Source organism: Plecotus auritus, assembly GCF_963455305.1.
Source record: "Plecotus auritus genome assembly, chromosome: 4".
Lineage (NCBI taxonomy): Eukaryota > Metazoa > Chordata > Mammalia > Chiroptera > Vespertilionidae > Plecotus > Plecotus auritus.
The window spans coordinates 116,330,350-116,348,894 of NC_137775.1; the positions used below are offsets into that span (position 1 = coordinate 116,330,350).

Consider the following 18,545-nt stretch of genomic DNA (forward strand, 5'->3'; position numbering starts at 1 on the left):
TATGACAAACATACAGCCAACACAATACTCAATGGGCAAAAACTAAAACTATTTTCCCTAAGAACAGGAACAAGACAGGGATGTGTACTTTCACCACTCTTACTTAACATAGTACTGGAAGTCCTAGCCATAGTGAGCGGACAAGGTGTAAGGAAAACTGTCATTCTGTGCAGATTGCATGATATTGTACATAGAAAAACCTAAAGATTTCATAAAAACTGCTATCTATAATAATAAAAGGATAATATGCTAATTAGACCAGACATCTTCCAGATATCATTCTGGATGTCCTTCCTGATGAAACTGGGGCTAGAGGGAAGCCAGTATTGTCCCGGGTGCCTGCGGGCAGCCCAAGGGAAGCCAGCCTGGGTCCCAAGTGCCTGCTTGCAGCCAGAGGAGGGAAGCCCAGGTCCTGGGTCCAGAGGGAAGCCGGTACTGGTAGCCAGGGGAAGGAAGGCCTATTCTTGCACAAATATTCGTGCATCGGGCCTCTAGTATTTAATAAGTGAATTCAGCAATGTAGCCAGATACAAAATTAACCCCCAGAAATGGGTGGCATTTTTATACACCAATAATGAACTCACAGAAAGAGAAACTAAAAAACCAATCCCATTTACCATTGCAACAAAAAATTAAGATACTTAGGAATAAACTTAACCAAGGAGGTAAAAGACCTGTATTTGGAACACTACAGAATATTGAAAAAAGAGATAGAGGAAGATATAAACAAGTTGAAGAATATACTGTGTACATGAATTGGTAGAATCAACATCATTAAAATGTCCATACTACCCAAAGCAATCTACAGATTCAATGCAATCCTTATTAAAATACCAACAGCATATTTCACAGACCTAGAACAAACACTCCAAAAATTTATATGGAACCAAATAGCCACATCAATCTTGAGAAAGAAGAACAAAGTTGGAGGAATCACAATACCAGATACCAAGTTATACTACAAAGCCACTGTACTCAAAACAGCCTGGTACTGGCACCAGAATAGGTATATACTAGTAGATCAATGGAACAGAACAGAGAACCCAGAAATCAACCCAAGCCATTATGTTCAATTAATATTGGACATGGAGACAAGAGCATACAATGAAGTAATGACAGTCTCTTCAATAAATGGTGTTGGGAAGATTGGATAGGTACACGAAAAAATTTAAACTAGACCACCAACTTATACTGCACACAAGAATAAATTCAAAATGTATGAAAGACTTAATTGTTTAAGTCATGAAACCATAAAAATCTTAGAAGAAACCACAGGCAGCAAAAGCTAAGACATCTCTCATAGCAACATGTTTGCCAATACATCTCCTAGGGCAGTGGTCGGCAAACTGCAGCTTGTGAGCCACATGTGGCTCGCGAGCCGCGGTTTGCTGCTCTGTTGACTAATGAGTTTGCCGACCACTGATCTAGACTCTCGATTCCAGTAATTACAGTCTGTTGTTGTTCCTTGTGATTAAGCCCCTATCCCAGTGGTCGGCAAACTCATTAGTCAACAGAGTGGCAAACCGAGGCAGGCTCGCGAGCCAGTTTGCCGACCACTGTCCTAGGGCAAAGGAAACTAAGGAGAAAATAAACAGATGGGACTATGTAAAAATAAAAAGCTTTTGCATAGCAAAACAAACCATCAACAAAATGAAAAAAGAGCCCACTGAATGGGAAAACACATTTGCCAATGATACATTCAATAAGGGGTTAATTTCCAATGTATAAAAGGAACTCACAGAACTTAACAAAAGGAAGACAATCTAATTAAAAACTGGGCAAAGGTCCTAAATAGACACTTCTCCAAAGTGGACATACAGAAGGCAAAAGACATATGAAAAATGCTCAAAGTCACTAATCATCAGAGAGATGCATATTAAAACAACAATGAGGTTTAAAACATCCTCACCTGTTAGAATGGCTATCATCAACAAATCATCAAATGACAAGTGTTGGTGAGGATGTGGAGAAAAGGGAACCCTAGTACATGGCTGGTGGGAATGCAGATTGGAGCAGCCACTGTAGAAAAAAATATGGTGTTCCTTCAAAAAATTAAAAATGGAACTCCCATTTGACCCAGTAATCCCACTTCTAGGAATATATCCTAAGAAATCAGAAACACCAATCAGAAAGAATATATGCACCCCTATGTTCATAGCAGCTCAATTTACAATAGCTAAGATCTGGAAACAGCCTAAGTGCCCATCAATAGATGATTGGATAAAAATAAAACAGTGGTACATTTATACAATGGAATACTACGTAGCTGTAAAAATGAAAGAATCTTACCATTTGCAACCGCATGGATGGACATGGTGAGTATTATGTTAAATGAAATAAGCCAGTTGGAGAAAGATAAGTATCACATGATCACACTCATGTGGAATCTAATGAGCAAAATAAACTGATGAACAAAATAGATCTAGAGAGGTAGAAACATTTAACAGGCTGATGAACTTCAGAGGGAAGGTGGGGGTTGGTGGGTGGGCATGAATTAACTGGGAAACTTACATGCATACTAGGAGCCCAGCATGCAATTTGAAATCGTGTGGCGCCGCCCACCCTTGAGTTGTGGGTCTGGCCCTGCCTTGCTCCCTGGGCCCCACAGCAGCCGTGGCCACTGCTGATCAGGCCCTCCACCAGCACTGCGCATAACCTCCTCCCATCCGGTCGACCCGTTACGGGATCCCGGTTAATTAGCATATTTCTCTATTTTTTATGTATGTAGATAGGCATACCCCATGGACACAGACAATAGAGTGATTAAGACCTGGGAGGATTGGGTGTGGGGTTGGGGGGAGTCTTTGGTGGAAAAACAAACAAACAAACAAATAAAGGGATCATCTGCAATACTTTCAACAATAAAGATAAATTTAAAAAATAAAAATACATAATATTAAAAAAAACAAAATAAAGAAAGAAATTATATAATCAAGGAAACCTAAGAGTCCACTGGTTTCTTGCTTAAGCTTCTTGGCGATGGTCATACCGTTTTTGAAAAGGAGAACAACAAGGAGGGAGCAGGTTTTCATTGTAAAGCAGGGATTCTGTTTTGGCCATCATGTTTGAGATGCCTATTTTATCTTGAGGTGGAGATTTCATAAAAATACTTGGACATGTGTTTAGAACTCAGGGGTGAGGAGTTTGGGAGTTATCAGTATATGTGTAGGGTTTAATGTCATGGTGTTGAGTGAGATCATGTATATAGAGATGTAGATACAGAAGAAGGAAGGTTAGGAAGTGATCCCCAGTGGCTCCAACACTGACAGGCTGGGTAGATGAGAAACATCTGGTGGCTTTGAGAAGGAGCAGTAGGAAAGGTAGGAGGAACACCAAGAAAATGTGATATCATGGAAGCTGAATGAACCAAAAAAATTGAGAGTAGTAGAAGTGGCCTGAGAGAGAGAAAGACAAAAATAAGTGGAAAGGAGAAGACACTGGTGGTCTTAGTGTAGCTACAGAGGAAGTTTAGTGGGAGTAGTGATGTAAGATAGTTGGAGGTTGGTACATTATGGTCAGAGAGTTGTGTATTTTAGATGGAACATGTCTAGATGTCAAGGTCCAGGGTTTGTCTTGGTCCTTGGGTTACTTTGTTGTAGCTGAGGGACAGTGTTTTGCTTTGAGACACTAAGACAATCAAGAATCTAGGATATCAGATGGGATGTTTACATGGACTGTGACCATCTACAGTGAGGGTAGCACTTGAGGTTAAAGAGTAAGACTATATAAAGCTGTCACTGCTATGTAGATCTGTTACTTGGTAGAAAACATGGTCAAGGGATGGTGGCAGGTGTTGGAACATTATGGCATGAGCCTCAGAGAGAAGGAACTGCCTCCCAAGCGCTGAGCAGTAAGTGTTTGGACTTGCTTGGAGAACTGCCCTGCATCTTGCCTGGCAGGCACAAGTTTTGTGGGTGAATTTAAGAGACAGCACAATCAGTGAACTCAGACTTGTGTTCTGTAAATAGCTTATGGGTGTGTCAGTGAATTGTTTATCACAGAGTTGGGTTCTGGGAGGTTCAACGGAAAGACTCGGGGAGGAAAGAGAATATTGGAAGGCAAAGGATTACAGAACAGTGTCGGGATGAATGTCAAAGGTCGAAAAAGTACTGAACTGCCTGTTGCTCTTAAAGCTTATTTCATAATACTTAACTTTTAGCATGACCCTATTGTGAAATGCCTGCCAGGGTGAGCATTTATTGACTGTGCCCCGGATAACCAAATGAGTTAATTTTTTTAATAGAATTACCATAACTCATGTGAATGTGGGAGGGTGTATACCAAACACAGTTACTGTAGTTTGGGCATAAAAGGCCTTCTGACAGTAATTGTTAGCTGGTATGTTCAGCCTCTGCTGATTGAGGCGACTTCGAGAACCGGAGAGCAACGCCATGTCACCACAGAGGGAAGGGTGCTTATTGTTGTGTGTTCCATTACCATCCAGGGTCCAGGCCATTTGAAATGCAACGAATTTTCAATTTGTTCACGATCTCAGGGCTAGAGCACAGCCCCAGTTGAAGCTTTTTAAGGTGATAAAGCAAATATTATACTCAAAGTATTACCTGTCAGTTTTGAGGAGGGTATAAATCATCCTATTCCCCAAGACAGAATGAGGCTGACTTCTTCCCTGACCTCTTCTCCACCTTCACCCTAGAGTTTCTGGAAGCTGCAATTTAGAGTTGGGGAAATTGTACCGACATATAATAACAGAAAAAACAGTGGTGCTATGAGACCCTTGCTTTAGGAGAGGAAAGTTTTTGACATCTTGAAATGAGGTAAAGAATTGTCCCTGAGGATGGTAGAGGTTAAAGAGAATCTTTGAAGATTTCTCAGTTCTGATGGGGGTTGTGCTTGTTTTATCTGACTAGGAACAGATAAACTGATTAAAGAATTGATTTGGTACCAAATAGAAGAGGAACCTCATTTTACAGTGAAAATATATTTACACAGAATCTGTATAAATGCAAAACGTGTCTCGTTCACTAGAATTTTTCAAGAAAAATTTCCCTTTCTGGAATGAAATGAGCATAATTTTGACAGGAAAAGTAGGTGATTATTTAGGTAAGCTTCCAGCCCTTTGATTCTTCAAGCAATGCTGTCATTGACTCATTGTAGTGCCTACAACTGTTAGTTCTCAGTGATGGATGTATTTACCTCACGTGCTCAGTTCAGTGAAGAACTAGTTAACTTGTGATTTAACTAACTGTCCATCTAGTAGATCATATTACTTTTCAATAGATGTAGCTTATTATTTTCGTTTAAGTTAGCTCTGAAAAATGACATTTTCTTATTAATATATGCTTAAGCCTCTCAGGACTGCATTTTATAGTGGTCTGTGTAAATGGAACTCTCATGGGCTTTGAGGATTCGGGTAAACAATTCCTTCTTTCCTTTCATGGCCCTTAGTGTCAGTAAAAACCACTGCCAAAATAATACCATGCAATACAGAGTGTCTTTTCTATTGTGTTTATAATTTTATTTGAACTATAATTAAATAATGTCAAGCTTACAACTGTAACAAAATAGTATCTGCTGTTTGAATAAAACACAGGCCAAATTCTATGCACTTAATTAGGCTAAGCTTGCACTGACCTCAGTAGGAATCTGGCTGAGGATCTCTTTTAATTACCCCTTCCTTAAAATATGTAAAAATTTTTACATTGCTTTCTTCACTCAAGGAACAATGCATGAACAGCTAAACTAATAAAATGTTTAAATAGATACAAATCAAACGTGAAAGGTTTAAACAGTTGTTTTTATCCTGTAAGTCAGCTGAGAAAAAGCATGCATACTATAGTTCTAAATTATGTCCGTAGAGTATTTCAAAACCAGTGAATTAATTCTCCTTAACAAAAAAAAAAAATTGAGCTCATAAATGTTAACCTCAGAAGTGCCTCAAATTCTCCCATTGAAATAAACTTGAACTGACAATAGCCAGATGATGTAAAATTGAAACTGAAATTCTATCCTTGGCCCATCCCATGTTCTTCCCCATAGGTATTAAAGGAATCATAGTGTTTCGTTATATGTGAACTGTAATATTTAGACAAATGGGCATATAATTTTCTTACTGCTAGGAGAAAGCAATTACCAGTGTGGAGAAGATAGCTGGCAATAAATAAACAGAACTATGCTAGATAGTGAATGAGTTTAAACATATATTTAGAATGACTTGGCTTATAGAAAACAGACGTTTATATTTATCATATGCCTTCATTCAAGTTCCTTAGTAGAAAGGCCAATTATGTCACCAAGGCATTTTATGTGTTATTTTAGCATAAATAAATAAATTGAAATATGCTATACTATACAACCAAAACTAAAAAGGGAACTAACTGGTTGCACAGAGAAAAACAAACAAATAGCATTTTGAAAATGTAGAATACCTATATGAATGTTGTGTAAGAATATTGGCCCCCCCTTTATGAAGCCCCCACATTATATCTGGGTGCACTGTGAGCTGGGAGTTTTCCTTGTTTGCAGATAAGAAAAATCAGTTCACCTGGTGCTAAGAAACTCCACTGTCCCTGGATGTGAACTCACATCTATCTGATCCCAAAGGCGGTGGTGCTCTGGACTCCTGCATGTGCCACCTCTCCAGCTGCCCCAATGCCTTCTCTTTTATTTTGAAAACGCTGTGCCATTGGGAATCTTTGAAGTGGTTCTGGAGAGAATCAGGAAGGAACTTTATGACAGAAGAGGTTTCTTATTAAGTCATGTTGTCTAAGCTTAACCCTAACCCCAATGCGAAGGCATAGAGAGGGAAGGAACTTACCTTATAGTCCGTTTAACTCTAAAGGTTCCTTCAAGGTGAAATAATAGTTCTTATAATTCCTCACACCACATGTGTCAGTGGACCTGCTCTCTGGAACTCAGATGGAGAAGAATTAAGGAGTGGCTAGGCTGTAGTGCACCTGAAATTAGCAATTATTATCTTGATATCATTACAGAATTCAAGTGCAAGTGTATTAAAATCTATTAGATCAAATTATTTTTTGAGGAAATTCTCTAAATGTTGTTTAGTCAGACTTGGATCTTTTTTAGACTCCAGCAATACTTTAAGGAGCTACAGAGTCAAAGCCCCAAAGGAAAAAAGAATTTTGTCTCAAGGCATTTAGAAAATAGGAAAACAAATAAAAAAGTGATGAGAAATTGAACTCTTCATGACTTGAGGAATTACAAATGAAAAGTACATTTAATGAACTCCCTATGTTTCAGGAAGTAACTTTTAAAATATATATAAAAATAACATATTAAAAATAGCCTCACTACCCAGAATTAATAATAAATAAAAATAACTTAAATAAAATTTTTGTCATGTTCACCTTCTTTACTGAAAAGAAATCAAACAATATAAAGCCATAGCCCCCATGTGACCACCACTCACCATTCACTTCCCTTGAGGTACCAGCAGGTTGGTGTGTTTAGTTTGTTTTCATACGTTTCTACAATAAATACTCATAAATGATATGTAAAATTGTTTTGTGTGCGCTTTAAAATTTAATTAAATTTGATCACATTCTACAATGTATTTCTCTATAGTGTTTTTTTCCCACTCAAAACTGCTTGATATTTGTTCACATTAAGGTATACAAAGCTTAGCTTAGTCCTTTTGCCTGCTAAGTGGCTGGCTTTTGTCATACGAGTATACCTCATTGATCATCCATCCCACTGTCTGTGGCAGTGCTCCCCATGTTGGGTGGCTGCCCCAGTATGTCCCTTCAGAAGCCCGTGGGAGTGTCTCTAGGAAGAGAACTGGAGAAGTGTTGGGTTAGAGGGTAACTCTTTCTCAGTTTTGCCTTGGAGTGCCAAACCAAATGCGTATAAGGGATGCTATGTTTTTCAAATATAATATCACTATGAAACTTTTTATAAAACTCCCTTTAAAAAATTATCCTGTTAACCAGAAGTTGGCAGACTAAGGCCTGCAAGCCAAATCTGGGTTCCTGCCTGTTTGTGAAGTAACGTTTTATTAGAACATAGTCTCACTCTCTCAGTTATGTATTGTTCATGGCTGCGTTCATGCTACAATGTCAGATCTGAATAGCTGCAAAACAGACCATATGGCTTGCAAAGCCCAAAATATTTACTCTCTGGCTTTTTAAAGAAAAAAATTTGCTGACCCCTGTAATAATAGTGTTACCTGCTATCACTCTTTTTAATTCTTTTTTATTTTGCTTATTATATTACCTAATATTAAGCAACATAAAACAAGATGATTTCAGAAAGTGATGGAAACAATGGAAAATGGTGAGTGGGGTGATGCTGTTAGGTAGGGTGGGTGGTAGAGAGAGTCTGAAAAGATGCCATATGAACTGAGATCCAGGAGATGAAGAAAGCAAGGTTCAGAGAAGTTAAATTATTTGTACAAAGGGTCACAAGTGGTAAGTGGCAGGAATAACTCCAACTATAGGGCTTTTTCCTCAGCTGTCTTCATATCCTATCTAATAAAAGAGTAATATGCAAATTGAACATACCTCTGCTACACCCACAAGCCACGCCCACCAGCCAATCAGGAGTGAGTATGCAAATTAACCCAACCACGATGGCTGTGGCCACAGAGCGAGCAGGAGGCTAGGGTTGCCCCCAGCGATGGAGGAAGCCAAGCTTCCTGCACACCCTGGCCGGCCCAGGCCTCCGCTGAAGGCTACAAAGTTTCAATTATTGAAGATAAATAAATCCCAACAAAAATGGCTGCGGCCACAGAGCAAGCAGGAGGCTTGGGTTTCCCCGGCGATGGAGGAAGCCAAGTTCCTGGCCTGCCCTGGCCTCTGCTGAAGGCTACAAAGTTTCAATTATAGAAGGTAAATAAATCCCAGATACCAGGGCCTCTGCTTGGGTCACTGGGGGGCGTGGCAGGCCTGCAAACCACCACCGGCCCCTTGCCCAGGCCACCCCATGCCCCAAGGGAACCCCCACCCTGATCCAGGACACCATTCAGGGCAAACCAGCTGGCCCCGACCCGTGCACCAGGCCTCTATCCTATCTAATAAAAGAGTAATATACAAATTGACCATTACTCCAACACACAAGATGGCTGCCCCCATGTGGTCAAAGATGGCCGCCACAAGGTGGCCAGCAGGGGAGGGCAGTTGGGAGGGACCAGGCCTGCAAGGGAGGGCAGTTGGGGTCGATCAAGCCTGCAGGGGAGGGCAGTTGGGGGTGACCAGGCCGGCAGAGGAGGGAAGTTGGGTGCTACAGGGCCTGCAGGAAAGGGCAGTTGGGGGGGACCCAGGCCTGCAGGGGAGAGCAGTTGGGGGGTACCAGGCCTGCAGGCGAGGGCAGTTAGGCATCAATCAGGCTGGCAGGGGAGTGGTTAGGGGGTGATCAGGCTGGCAGGCAGAAGCGGTTAGGGGCAATCAGGAAGGCAGGCAGGCAAGCAGTTGGGAGCCAGCAGTCCTGGATTGTGAAAGGGATGTCCGACTGCCTGTTTAGGCCCGATCCTGGTAGGGCCTAAACGGACAGTCGGACATCCCCCGAGGGGTCCCAGATTGGAGAGGGTGCAGGCTGGGCTGAGGGACACCCCCCCGTGCACGAATTTCATGCACTGGGCCTCTAGTAGTCTTATAAACACTATACAAAGCAGATAAGTAAGTGTAGCAGAGAAGCATAAGCAAAATGGTTTAGTTCTCCAGGACTTGGCAGGCCAGAGACTGGGTTCTGATGTGCTGAAATTTGGCATCACTACTGATGACTGGATTTGAATCATAGTCCTGTAACTAATTTTGGCTGAATCACTTAAATTTTCAGACTTCATTGTTTTTGGTGGGGTGGACATGGGAGGGGCCTAGTCTGTAAACTGAGGAGGGTGTTTGGATGACCTCCATGGGCTCTGCTGGCTCTCACTTTCTGTGACTTTAGGAGGTGGCATTTGATCTGGGCTTTGGAGGGTTGGGTGATTTTGACAGGCTGCCTTGAAAATGAAGGGAAAAGGTATTCCAGGTGGTGAGAACAGATTGAGCAAAAACATAGTGGCTAGTAACTGGAGAAAGAATTCGGGAATGGTGGGTAATAGTCTAGTCTAGTGGTCAGCAAACTGTGGCTCGCGAGCCACATGTGGCTCGGAAGCTGCGGTTTGCTGCTCTGTTGACTAACGAGTTTGCTGACCACTGACCTAGACTCTCGATTCCAATAATTACAGGCTGTTGTTGTTCCTTGTGATTAAGCCCCTATCCCAGTGGTCGGCAAACTCATTAGTCAACAGAGCGGCAAACCGCGGCTCACAAGCCGCAGTTTGCCGACCACTGGTCTAGTCTGACAAGGCTACAGTTTTAATCCTGTAGAAGAAAGGAGAGGCAAGAGGGGTGTGGTGCTGAGCTAGGGAGGGCCTGAGAGTTAAGCTCAGGAGCTGGGGAAATGTCCCCTGGAATTACTGAACTGGAAACATCTGGGGTCTTTTTTTTGAGCATCCCTGTTTAGTGACTGGCTTCTCTCTTTATGAGTAGTTCCAGTGAGGGAGCCTTCTCTAGACCATCTAGTCCATTTCAGACAGCTCTCAGTGTAAGAAAATTCTTCCTTCCATTTAGTCAAAGCTTACGGTTCTAGCTGGACCTTTTCCAAGGTGTAGATAGTGGAAGGTCATTGGAAGATTTTAAAGGGTAGAGGAACAAGTTCAGGGATATATAACCCAAAGGCCTGAAGTGGCCCTGTGGCAGCACACATATAGTATGTACCCCAAAGGAAGGAACTTTAAAAAGCATTCTATTCATGAAATATGTGTTGAGCATCTATGATGGGTCAGTTAGTAACCAAGAGTCTATTGCTAAGAAAGAGGTCCTGCTCTCTCACTTGTCCCAGGCTTAGGGGAGGATGGAGCAATAGACCATGGTGACCAGGACTCTGGGAATTTGGGGCAGGAGTACTTAACCTGGCAGATGGAGGCAAGAGGCCAGGAGTCAAAGGGCAGATAAGGGTTCTGGATGTTGAGGACCTGGCCAGATAGACCAAGGAGGCAGAAGGGAGAGCACCCAGGCGGAGAGGGAGTGTGGGTAGAAACACCAGTGAATGTGGCCTGTTTAAGGAACCAAAAGCTGTTCTGTGGTGGGAGCGTGGTGTGTAGACAGTAAAGTGGCTACACATGAGGCTGGTGCAGTGGGCAAGGTCTTGTCATAAGGGGCTGTGTTTGCCAGGCTAAGCATTTTATATCCTGAATTTGATGAGAAGCCAGTATTCTTATACGTAGTCTTTCCTCCCCAGATTATAGAATGTACATATACTCCTTTAAAAATCCTAGAACATATGGAAAATATGAAGGAAGAAATAAAACTCACCTTTAATCTCACTAACCAGAAATAAGCCCTGTTAAAACATTTGGCTCATTTCTTACCAAGTGTGTTTCTATGTACAGATATAGAAAGAAAGCATGATCTTATTGCAAAATATAGTCTGCATCCTGCTTTTTCTAATGTAACTTTGTATGTCAGCATTTCCCAGGCCATGCCATTAAAACTTATTTGAGAATTTAATTACTAAGGACTACATATAATGGCCCAAAAGATGACTATGTCTTACACTTAAATGCCTCATAATGGAATAAAATTTAAGTTGCTTGCATTGTTCACTATCTATAATAATAAAAGCGTAATATGCTAATTAGACCGGATGTCCTTCCAGATGAAGCTGGGGCTAGGAGGGAAGCCTGGGTCCCAGGTGCTGGTGGCTGGAGAGAAGCCCAGGGCCTGGGTGCCAGAGGGAAGCTGGTGCTGGCAGCCTGGGGAAGGAAGGCCTACTCTTGCACGAATTTCGTGCATCGGGCCTCTAGTTATAAATAATGTTGTGATAAGCAGCCTTATTTGTAACTTGTATTCACATGTGCCTCTTTCCTTGGGGTAGGTCCAGCCATGCCCATGGTGGCCTTTTAAGCAGGGGCATGATGGACTCCACTGTATGTTTGAAAAGTGTTATGACAGCAATGTGCAGGGTGGATTGGAAAGAGGTGATCCAGAGGCAAGCAGAGCAATTTAGGCCAAGTATGAGGACATAACCTAAGGTATTAGCAGCAAGGCCCAAGAAAAGAGGAGATGCTAATGATTCTGACCGTCATGTTTGCTTATTTATTGTTTGTTTGCATAACAGCTTTCTGTGAATCTATTGGCAGTTTTTACATATTAATTTGGGGGTTTCGGGACCTCTAAGGTGACTGTAGTGGGTAGGGTGAGGAGGGCAATGGGCGCTAATGGTTCTATTCTCCACCATAGGAAATACCAAGGGGAAGAGCAGCTTTGAGGGGTTGGCTTGGGGAGGAGGAATTTATGAGCCTGCATTAGGTGTATCAGGTAAAACTGTCAGGGAGATCGTTTATAGACTGACCTAATATAATCACTTAGGAGCGAGGTCAGAGAGGATGTGAGGATGGGGGAGCCATCCCCACAAAGATGGTTGTATTGAGACTCTGGACACGAGAGTAGTCCTAGCAATCAGGGTGTTCATGAGAAGAGTACTTGGGACACAACAGGGAGACTACTTACTCCTAAGTAGCAGACTAGTGGGAAGTGGAGAGGGAGCTGGGAGATAGGTCAGAAGAAAGCCAGAAGAGAATGGTGCTGAGGAAGCCAAGGGAGACAAGAGTTTCAAGGAAAAAGTCATCAAGCTGTCAAATGTTGCAGAGGTTAAGCAGGAAGAGTATGGGAGGGTATCCACGGGAGCAATTTAAGTCACCTCTCCACGTGGGATGAACAGATTCAGAGGAATTGTGGGCTGGAATCCAGGTTGTAGCTATGTGGTGAGGAGTAAAGGGAGCTGGGGAGTAATGCTCATGGCTTTTTCTAAGTAAGCTTGTGAAGGGCGAGAGAGGACAAGGCGATAGCTGGAGTGAGGGGAGGCAGCGGAAAGATCACTTTTTCTTTTTGTTCATTTTAAACAAGCAAAGCTAGATTTCCAAATTGTCATATGACTTCAATTACCTCTCTAACATTTGCTGTTTGCCATGATGAAAGTCCTTTTATTGGTGATTTTTTTGACATGATATACTCTGTCCAAACTTCCAATGAAAGCTCTACTGCCCAAGCTCCTCTGACCTTACTTCAAGTTCTGTTTCCGCAAGCCAAGGCCCCCATGTTGGTTCATACAGGCTCATTGGATTTTAATAAGACTCCTCTCAGTTTTTAAGCTTCAGCATACTAATATTTGGAATTGCAGTTTTAAAATTGCAGAATATGACTGTGTCCTTGAACTTTGACCTGAGTTATTAGTAAAAAAAATTGTAAATGTTTAGATGTTACAGTTTAGAGAATATTTTTATTGTATTGCCAAATGCTGAATGACGGAGAGCTTTAATCCTAACAAGCTTTAATTAGAAAGAGAAAAAAAATCAAAGGGTGATGCCAACCAGAATCAAAGTGAACCAGAACAAGAAATACTTTTATTGGTTACAGAACATCAACAATGTATGATAGTCTTATTCATTTCCTTACTAGCAATAAAAACATAGCACGCTGTCTCTAGGGGCTTCAGACAGTCTTATTGAATGCATAATCATTTTGATAGGTGTTTTTCGTTGGTAATGTAATGCTCGTTGGGGCTGCAGAAAATTATTTTTAGAGATATGCTAAATTATTCTTGGCTTAAAAAACACACAAGATGGCAAATGTTTCTAATGTAAGAAGTGCATAGACAATGCACTGTGCCCACTGGTTTCTTGCTTATGGGTGAATTAGTCTATTTTTGAGTATTCTCTCAGCACAATTGCTTTAACAATGTTGATGTCAAAAAGTTATCACTTTTTTTACAGGTCATTGTGTTATAATAAAATAGTTATTCATGTAGGAGATAAAATAGAGGATATATACATACACATTTATATATTTTTTTCTTTATAAAGAAAGGGTTATTTTCCCCATAAGATGAGATTTATTTTTCTTTAAGATTTTACTCTGAAATCTTTGTCCTTTCTCATTTCTCTTTGTTTTCCAGTGAGGTTCAATATACTATTTTTAGCTCTCATTGGACCTTTCTTCCGGCCATTCTGCCTAGAACAGTGGTCAGCAAACTGCGGCTCGCGAGCCGCGGTTTGCCGCTCTGTTGACTAATGAGTTTGCCGACCACTGGCCTAGAACCTTTAGACCATTCCTTTTATTATTCTTTCACCATTCTTGTGAACTCTTGCCCTTGACTTTTCATTAAATCTAAATCAGTGTGCCTAGTTTCAGCCCAACTCATCTGTCATCTTTGCTACTGATCCTGGGTAGCTGGCAGCTAAAACTTGACAATTATGCCCATTGTACCCTCTATAAATTCATCGTCTCCAATTTTTTAGGCCCTCAAGATAACCTTAGGAATGCTTGAGTATTTCCTTAAGCAGTTCTCCCCTTTGTGACTGTTCTGCCCCCCATCTTTCACCCCCATCTTTCAACTTTCTCCCTGCCACCTGTTCCCTCAGTCTCAGAAAATGATCATGACTTTTGTTTTATTGAGGTAGGACTGCTGAACATCCACTTCCTTTACTACCACTCCCTGTCACTAATTACATATTTTCTCAGTCCATTATCACCTTGGTTATTTTCCTACATTTTCTCCTTTGTCACCAGGCCGCTCCACTCGAAAGAGTAGTGCCTGCTTGCTTCCCCTTCTGTTCTCTGGCTTCCATACAAACTGTTCTTGATAGGTTTATATATTAACACCTGAGAGATAGTTTTCAACCTTCACTTTATTGGGTCCCTCTGGTATTTCAGCATTACTGAGCACTACCTCTAAGCATCTTTCTCAGTTTTTATGAAACCCCCACTCTTTTGAATTTTCTCCCATCTTAGAGTGTCACAAATTCAAAGTTGTCATTTTCCCAAAATAACACGAAAAAATTTAAGCATTTAATGCTTTACAGAATAATAATGTGTGAATGCATATAATGCAGTATTAACTATACTTCTAAAAATTACATTATACATTTATATTACATAAATATATTACAATTCAGTGTTAGTTATACTTTTAAAAATGAGACGGATATATTAATTATTCTTTGTTTTTTTCTTTCCTAGTTAATGAAGGAGTTCCCCTTGCTAAGCATGTTCAACATCCACGAAAACCTTTTAGAGGCCCTTCTGGAGCTACAAGCATATGCTGATGTTCAGGCAGTTTTAGCAAAGTATGATGGTAAGTCCTTGGTTTTTTTTAAAATCTACTTGAGTATTCCTCTTTGTGATGTATTTAAGTGATTAGATTGGCCTGGCTGGAGTGACTCAATTGGTTGAGCATTGTCCTGTGCACCAAAAGGTTGCTGGTTCTATTTCCTGGTCAGGGCACATACCTGGGTTGTGGTTCAATCCCTGGTCAGGGGACATACGGAAGGCAACCAGTTGATGTTTCTCTCTCACATCGGTGTCTCTTTCTCTTTCTTTTTCTCTTTCTCTTTCTCTCTTTCTCCATCTCCCTCTCTCTCCCTCTCTTTAAGCATGTCCTCAGATGAGGATTAAAAAAAGATTAGGTTGGAAGGATCATTTCAAATAGCACAGCATTTTGTTAACTACCCTCTTAGAGAATTTTTAACAGTTTTATGATGGCATTTATAGAATCTTACAATTTAATGGTTAGTGGGGGCCAGAAATGTTGAGTGTCCTGTGCCACATCCTCTCCTTCCCTCCCAGCAGATTCCCCTCACACTCTTCCTGTCAATGTTCTGCTTTATTACCTCCATGGCCAGAAAACACTCAGCACCTCTGTAGGCAGCACATACCCTACTGGGATAGTGCTGACTGCTGAAGCTCCTGTTATGACCCCCACATTAGTTGACTGTGATCACTACCTGTTGGTCATGTTGAGCCCTTGCTATAGCTCTTGTGACAACTCAGTAAATATTTGAAGATAAAATTATGTCCCCTTCATACCAGGTCTTCTCCTTATTAGCGGAAACCCCCATTTCTTCACATGAGGGACTTTGAAGTCCCTTAGCTGTTCTGGTTACCATCCATGAGCTTATTCCATTTTGCCTGTTCTTTTTTTTTTTAAATCTTTATTATTGAGAATATTACAGATGTCCCCATTTTTCCCCCATTGCCCTCCTCCACCCAGTTTCCACCCTGCCCCAGGCCTTCACCACCCTATTGTCTGTGTCCATAAGTAATGCATATCCTATATAATAAAAGCCTAATATGCTAAGTGTCTGTTCGTCCGGTCGTCCATTCAACCAATCAAAGTGTAATATGCTAACGATATGCTAAAGCTGCTCAACCACTCGCTATGATGTGCACTGACCACCAGGGGGCAGATGCTCCAACCCATAAGGTTAGCTTGCTGCTGGGGTCCAGCTGATTGGGACTGAATGAGACAAGCCAGACACGCCCTGTGGCCCTCCCATGGTCCCTCCCCAGCTGGCCAACCTCCCGCGTCCCTCCCCAGCCCTGATCGTGCACTGGTGGGGTCCCTTGGCCTGGCCTGTGCCCTCTTGCAATCTGGGCTGAGGGACCCCCCCCCCACCCAAGTGCACAAATTTTGTGCACTGAGCCTCTAGTATGCATATAAGATCTTTGGTTTAATCTCCCCTTCCCTCTGAGATTCGTCATCTGTTCCATGTTTCCATTCCTCTGATTCTATTTTATTCACCAGTTTAGTTTGTCATTAGATTTCTTATTAGTTTATTTTGATTTTTAGATTCAATTGTTAATAGATACGTATTCGATATTTTATTGTTCATATTTTTAATTTATTTTTTCCTTCTTCTTCTTTCTCTTCTTAAAGAATACCCTTCAACATTTCATGTAATACTGGTTTGGTGGTGATGAACTCCTTTATCTTTCTCTTGTCTGTGAAGCTCTTTATCTGACCTTCCTTTCTAAATGATAGCTTTGCTGGGCATAGTAATCTTGGTTGTAGGTCCTTGCTATTCATCACTTTGAATATTTCTTATACTCCCTTCTGGTCTGCAAAGTTTCTGTTGAGAAATCAACTGACAGTGATATGGGCGCTCCCTTGTAACTGCTTTTATCTTGTTGCTTTTAAGATTCTCTCTTTGTCTTTAGTCCTTATCATTTTAATTATGATGTGTCTTTGTTTGGGCCTCTTTGGGTTTCTCTTGTTTGGGACTCTTTGTGCTTCCTGGACTTGTAAGTCTATTTTTTTTGACCAGGTAGGGGAAGTTTTCTGTCATTATTTCTTCAAATAGGTTTTCAATATCTTGCTCTCTCTCTTCTCCTTCTTGCACTCCCATAATGTGAATGTTGGTACGCTTGAAGTTATCCCAGAGGCTCCTTACACTATCTTCATATTTTTGGATTCCTTTTTCTTTTTGTTCTTCTGATTGGGTGTTTTTGCTTCCTCATATTCCAAATCATTGATGTGATTCCTGGAATCCTCTACTCTACTGTTTAATCCTTGTAAATTATTCTTTATTTCAGTTAGTGTATGCTTAATTTCTGATTGGTCCTTTTTTCATGTCTTTGAAATTCACACTAAGATCCTTGAAAGTATCACTAAGTCCCTTGAAGCTCCCATTGAGTCCCTTGAAGCTCTCATTAAGTCTGTTGAGGCTATCATTAAGATCCTTGAGTAACCTTATAACCATGGTTTTGAACTTTGTATCCAGTAGTTTGCTTGCTTCCATCTCTTTAATTTGTGACTTGTTTCTTTGTCTCTGCATTTTGGCTGCTTTCCTGTGTTTGTTTCTGTGTATTAGGTAGAGCTGCTTTGTCTCCTGGAATTGGTAGAGTGGCCTTATGTAGTAGGTATCCTGTAGGGCCCAGTGGCTCAGCCTCCCCAGTCACCTGAGCTGAGTACTCTAGGTATGCCCCTGTATGGGCTGTGTGTACAGTCTTGTAGTTGAGCCTTTTTTTGCTGTTGGTATCATTGGGAGGAGTTGACCTCCAGGCCAGTTGGCTGTGAGGAACTGCTGTGACTACAGTGGAAGAGCTGCTGTGCAGGAGACACCCCTATGGAGCAGAACTTTCTTCAATGGGGCTTTGGTGCTCACTGAGTCTACCCCTTGAGTGTGTCGCTTGTGGATGAGTAGAGTTGTAATCTGGTGTAGTCTGAAGCTGTCCACTGGTGCACTGGCTCTGGGGCCTCCAGGCAAGTGCGAAGTCAGCCACTGCCTGGGGCCACCTGGCAGGAGCTACAGAGAGGTCTGTAGATGGCTACTACTTGTATTGGGCTTGGAAGTGGCCAAGCAAGGCCCAGCTGTGAAGCAAGGCAGGCTGGTGCTAGTGCTGGGTCTTGGGCCTCTTATTAATAGGTTTGGATCATGCTGTCACCAGCTGTTGCTTGTTTGAGAGATTTTAGCAAAGTCTGAAGCCTGACCCAGGACAGGCCATTCATGTGGAAAACCTTCTGCAAACAGCTTAGCTGGGGCTGCAAATGGGATGGGGCAGGGTCTGGGAATCACCAGAGTGGAGCAAAAAGTGTGAGCCAGGCTGATGGAGACTCAGATATGGCTGCCAGTCAGCCCTGTGCTGGGGGAGGTTTCAGCACAGGAATAATGACTCCAGGAAGCACCCCTGTCTGGGAGAAAGCCACCCCAAGTTCCTGCTCCAATACTAGACAATCCAATTCCTCCCTATATGTCCCAGGGTCCCCCAAAGCCACCCAGGGCTGGAGCTCAGCAGGATCGAGTCTGAGTA

The 18,545-nt window shown here is 41.8% G+C and overlaps 1 protein-coding gene across 9 annotated transcripts in view; it reads left to right on the forward strand.

The window, feature by feature from the left end:
* Window positions 1-18,545, forward strand: part of ST7 (suppression of tumorigenicity 7) — a 311,491-nt gene that overhangs the window by 221,364 nt on the left and 71,582 nt on the right. For all 9 annotated transcript variants that reach the window (XM_080665997.1, XM_080666004.1, XM_080665996.1 and 6 more), the window contains one exon: window positions 14,976-15,090. In XM_080665997.1, the coding sequence (XP_080522123.1) occupies window positions 14,976-15,090 (115 nt within the window). The remainder of the gene's footprint in view (window positions 1-14,975; window positions 15,091-18,545) is intronic.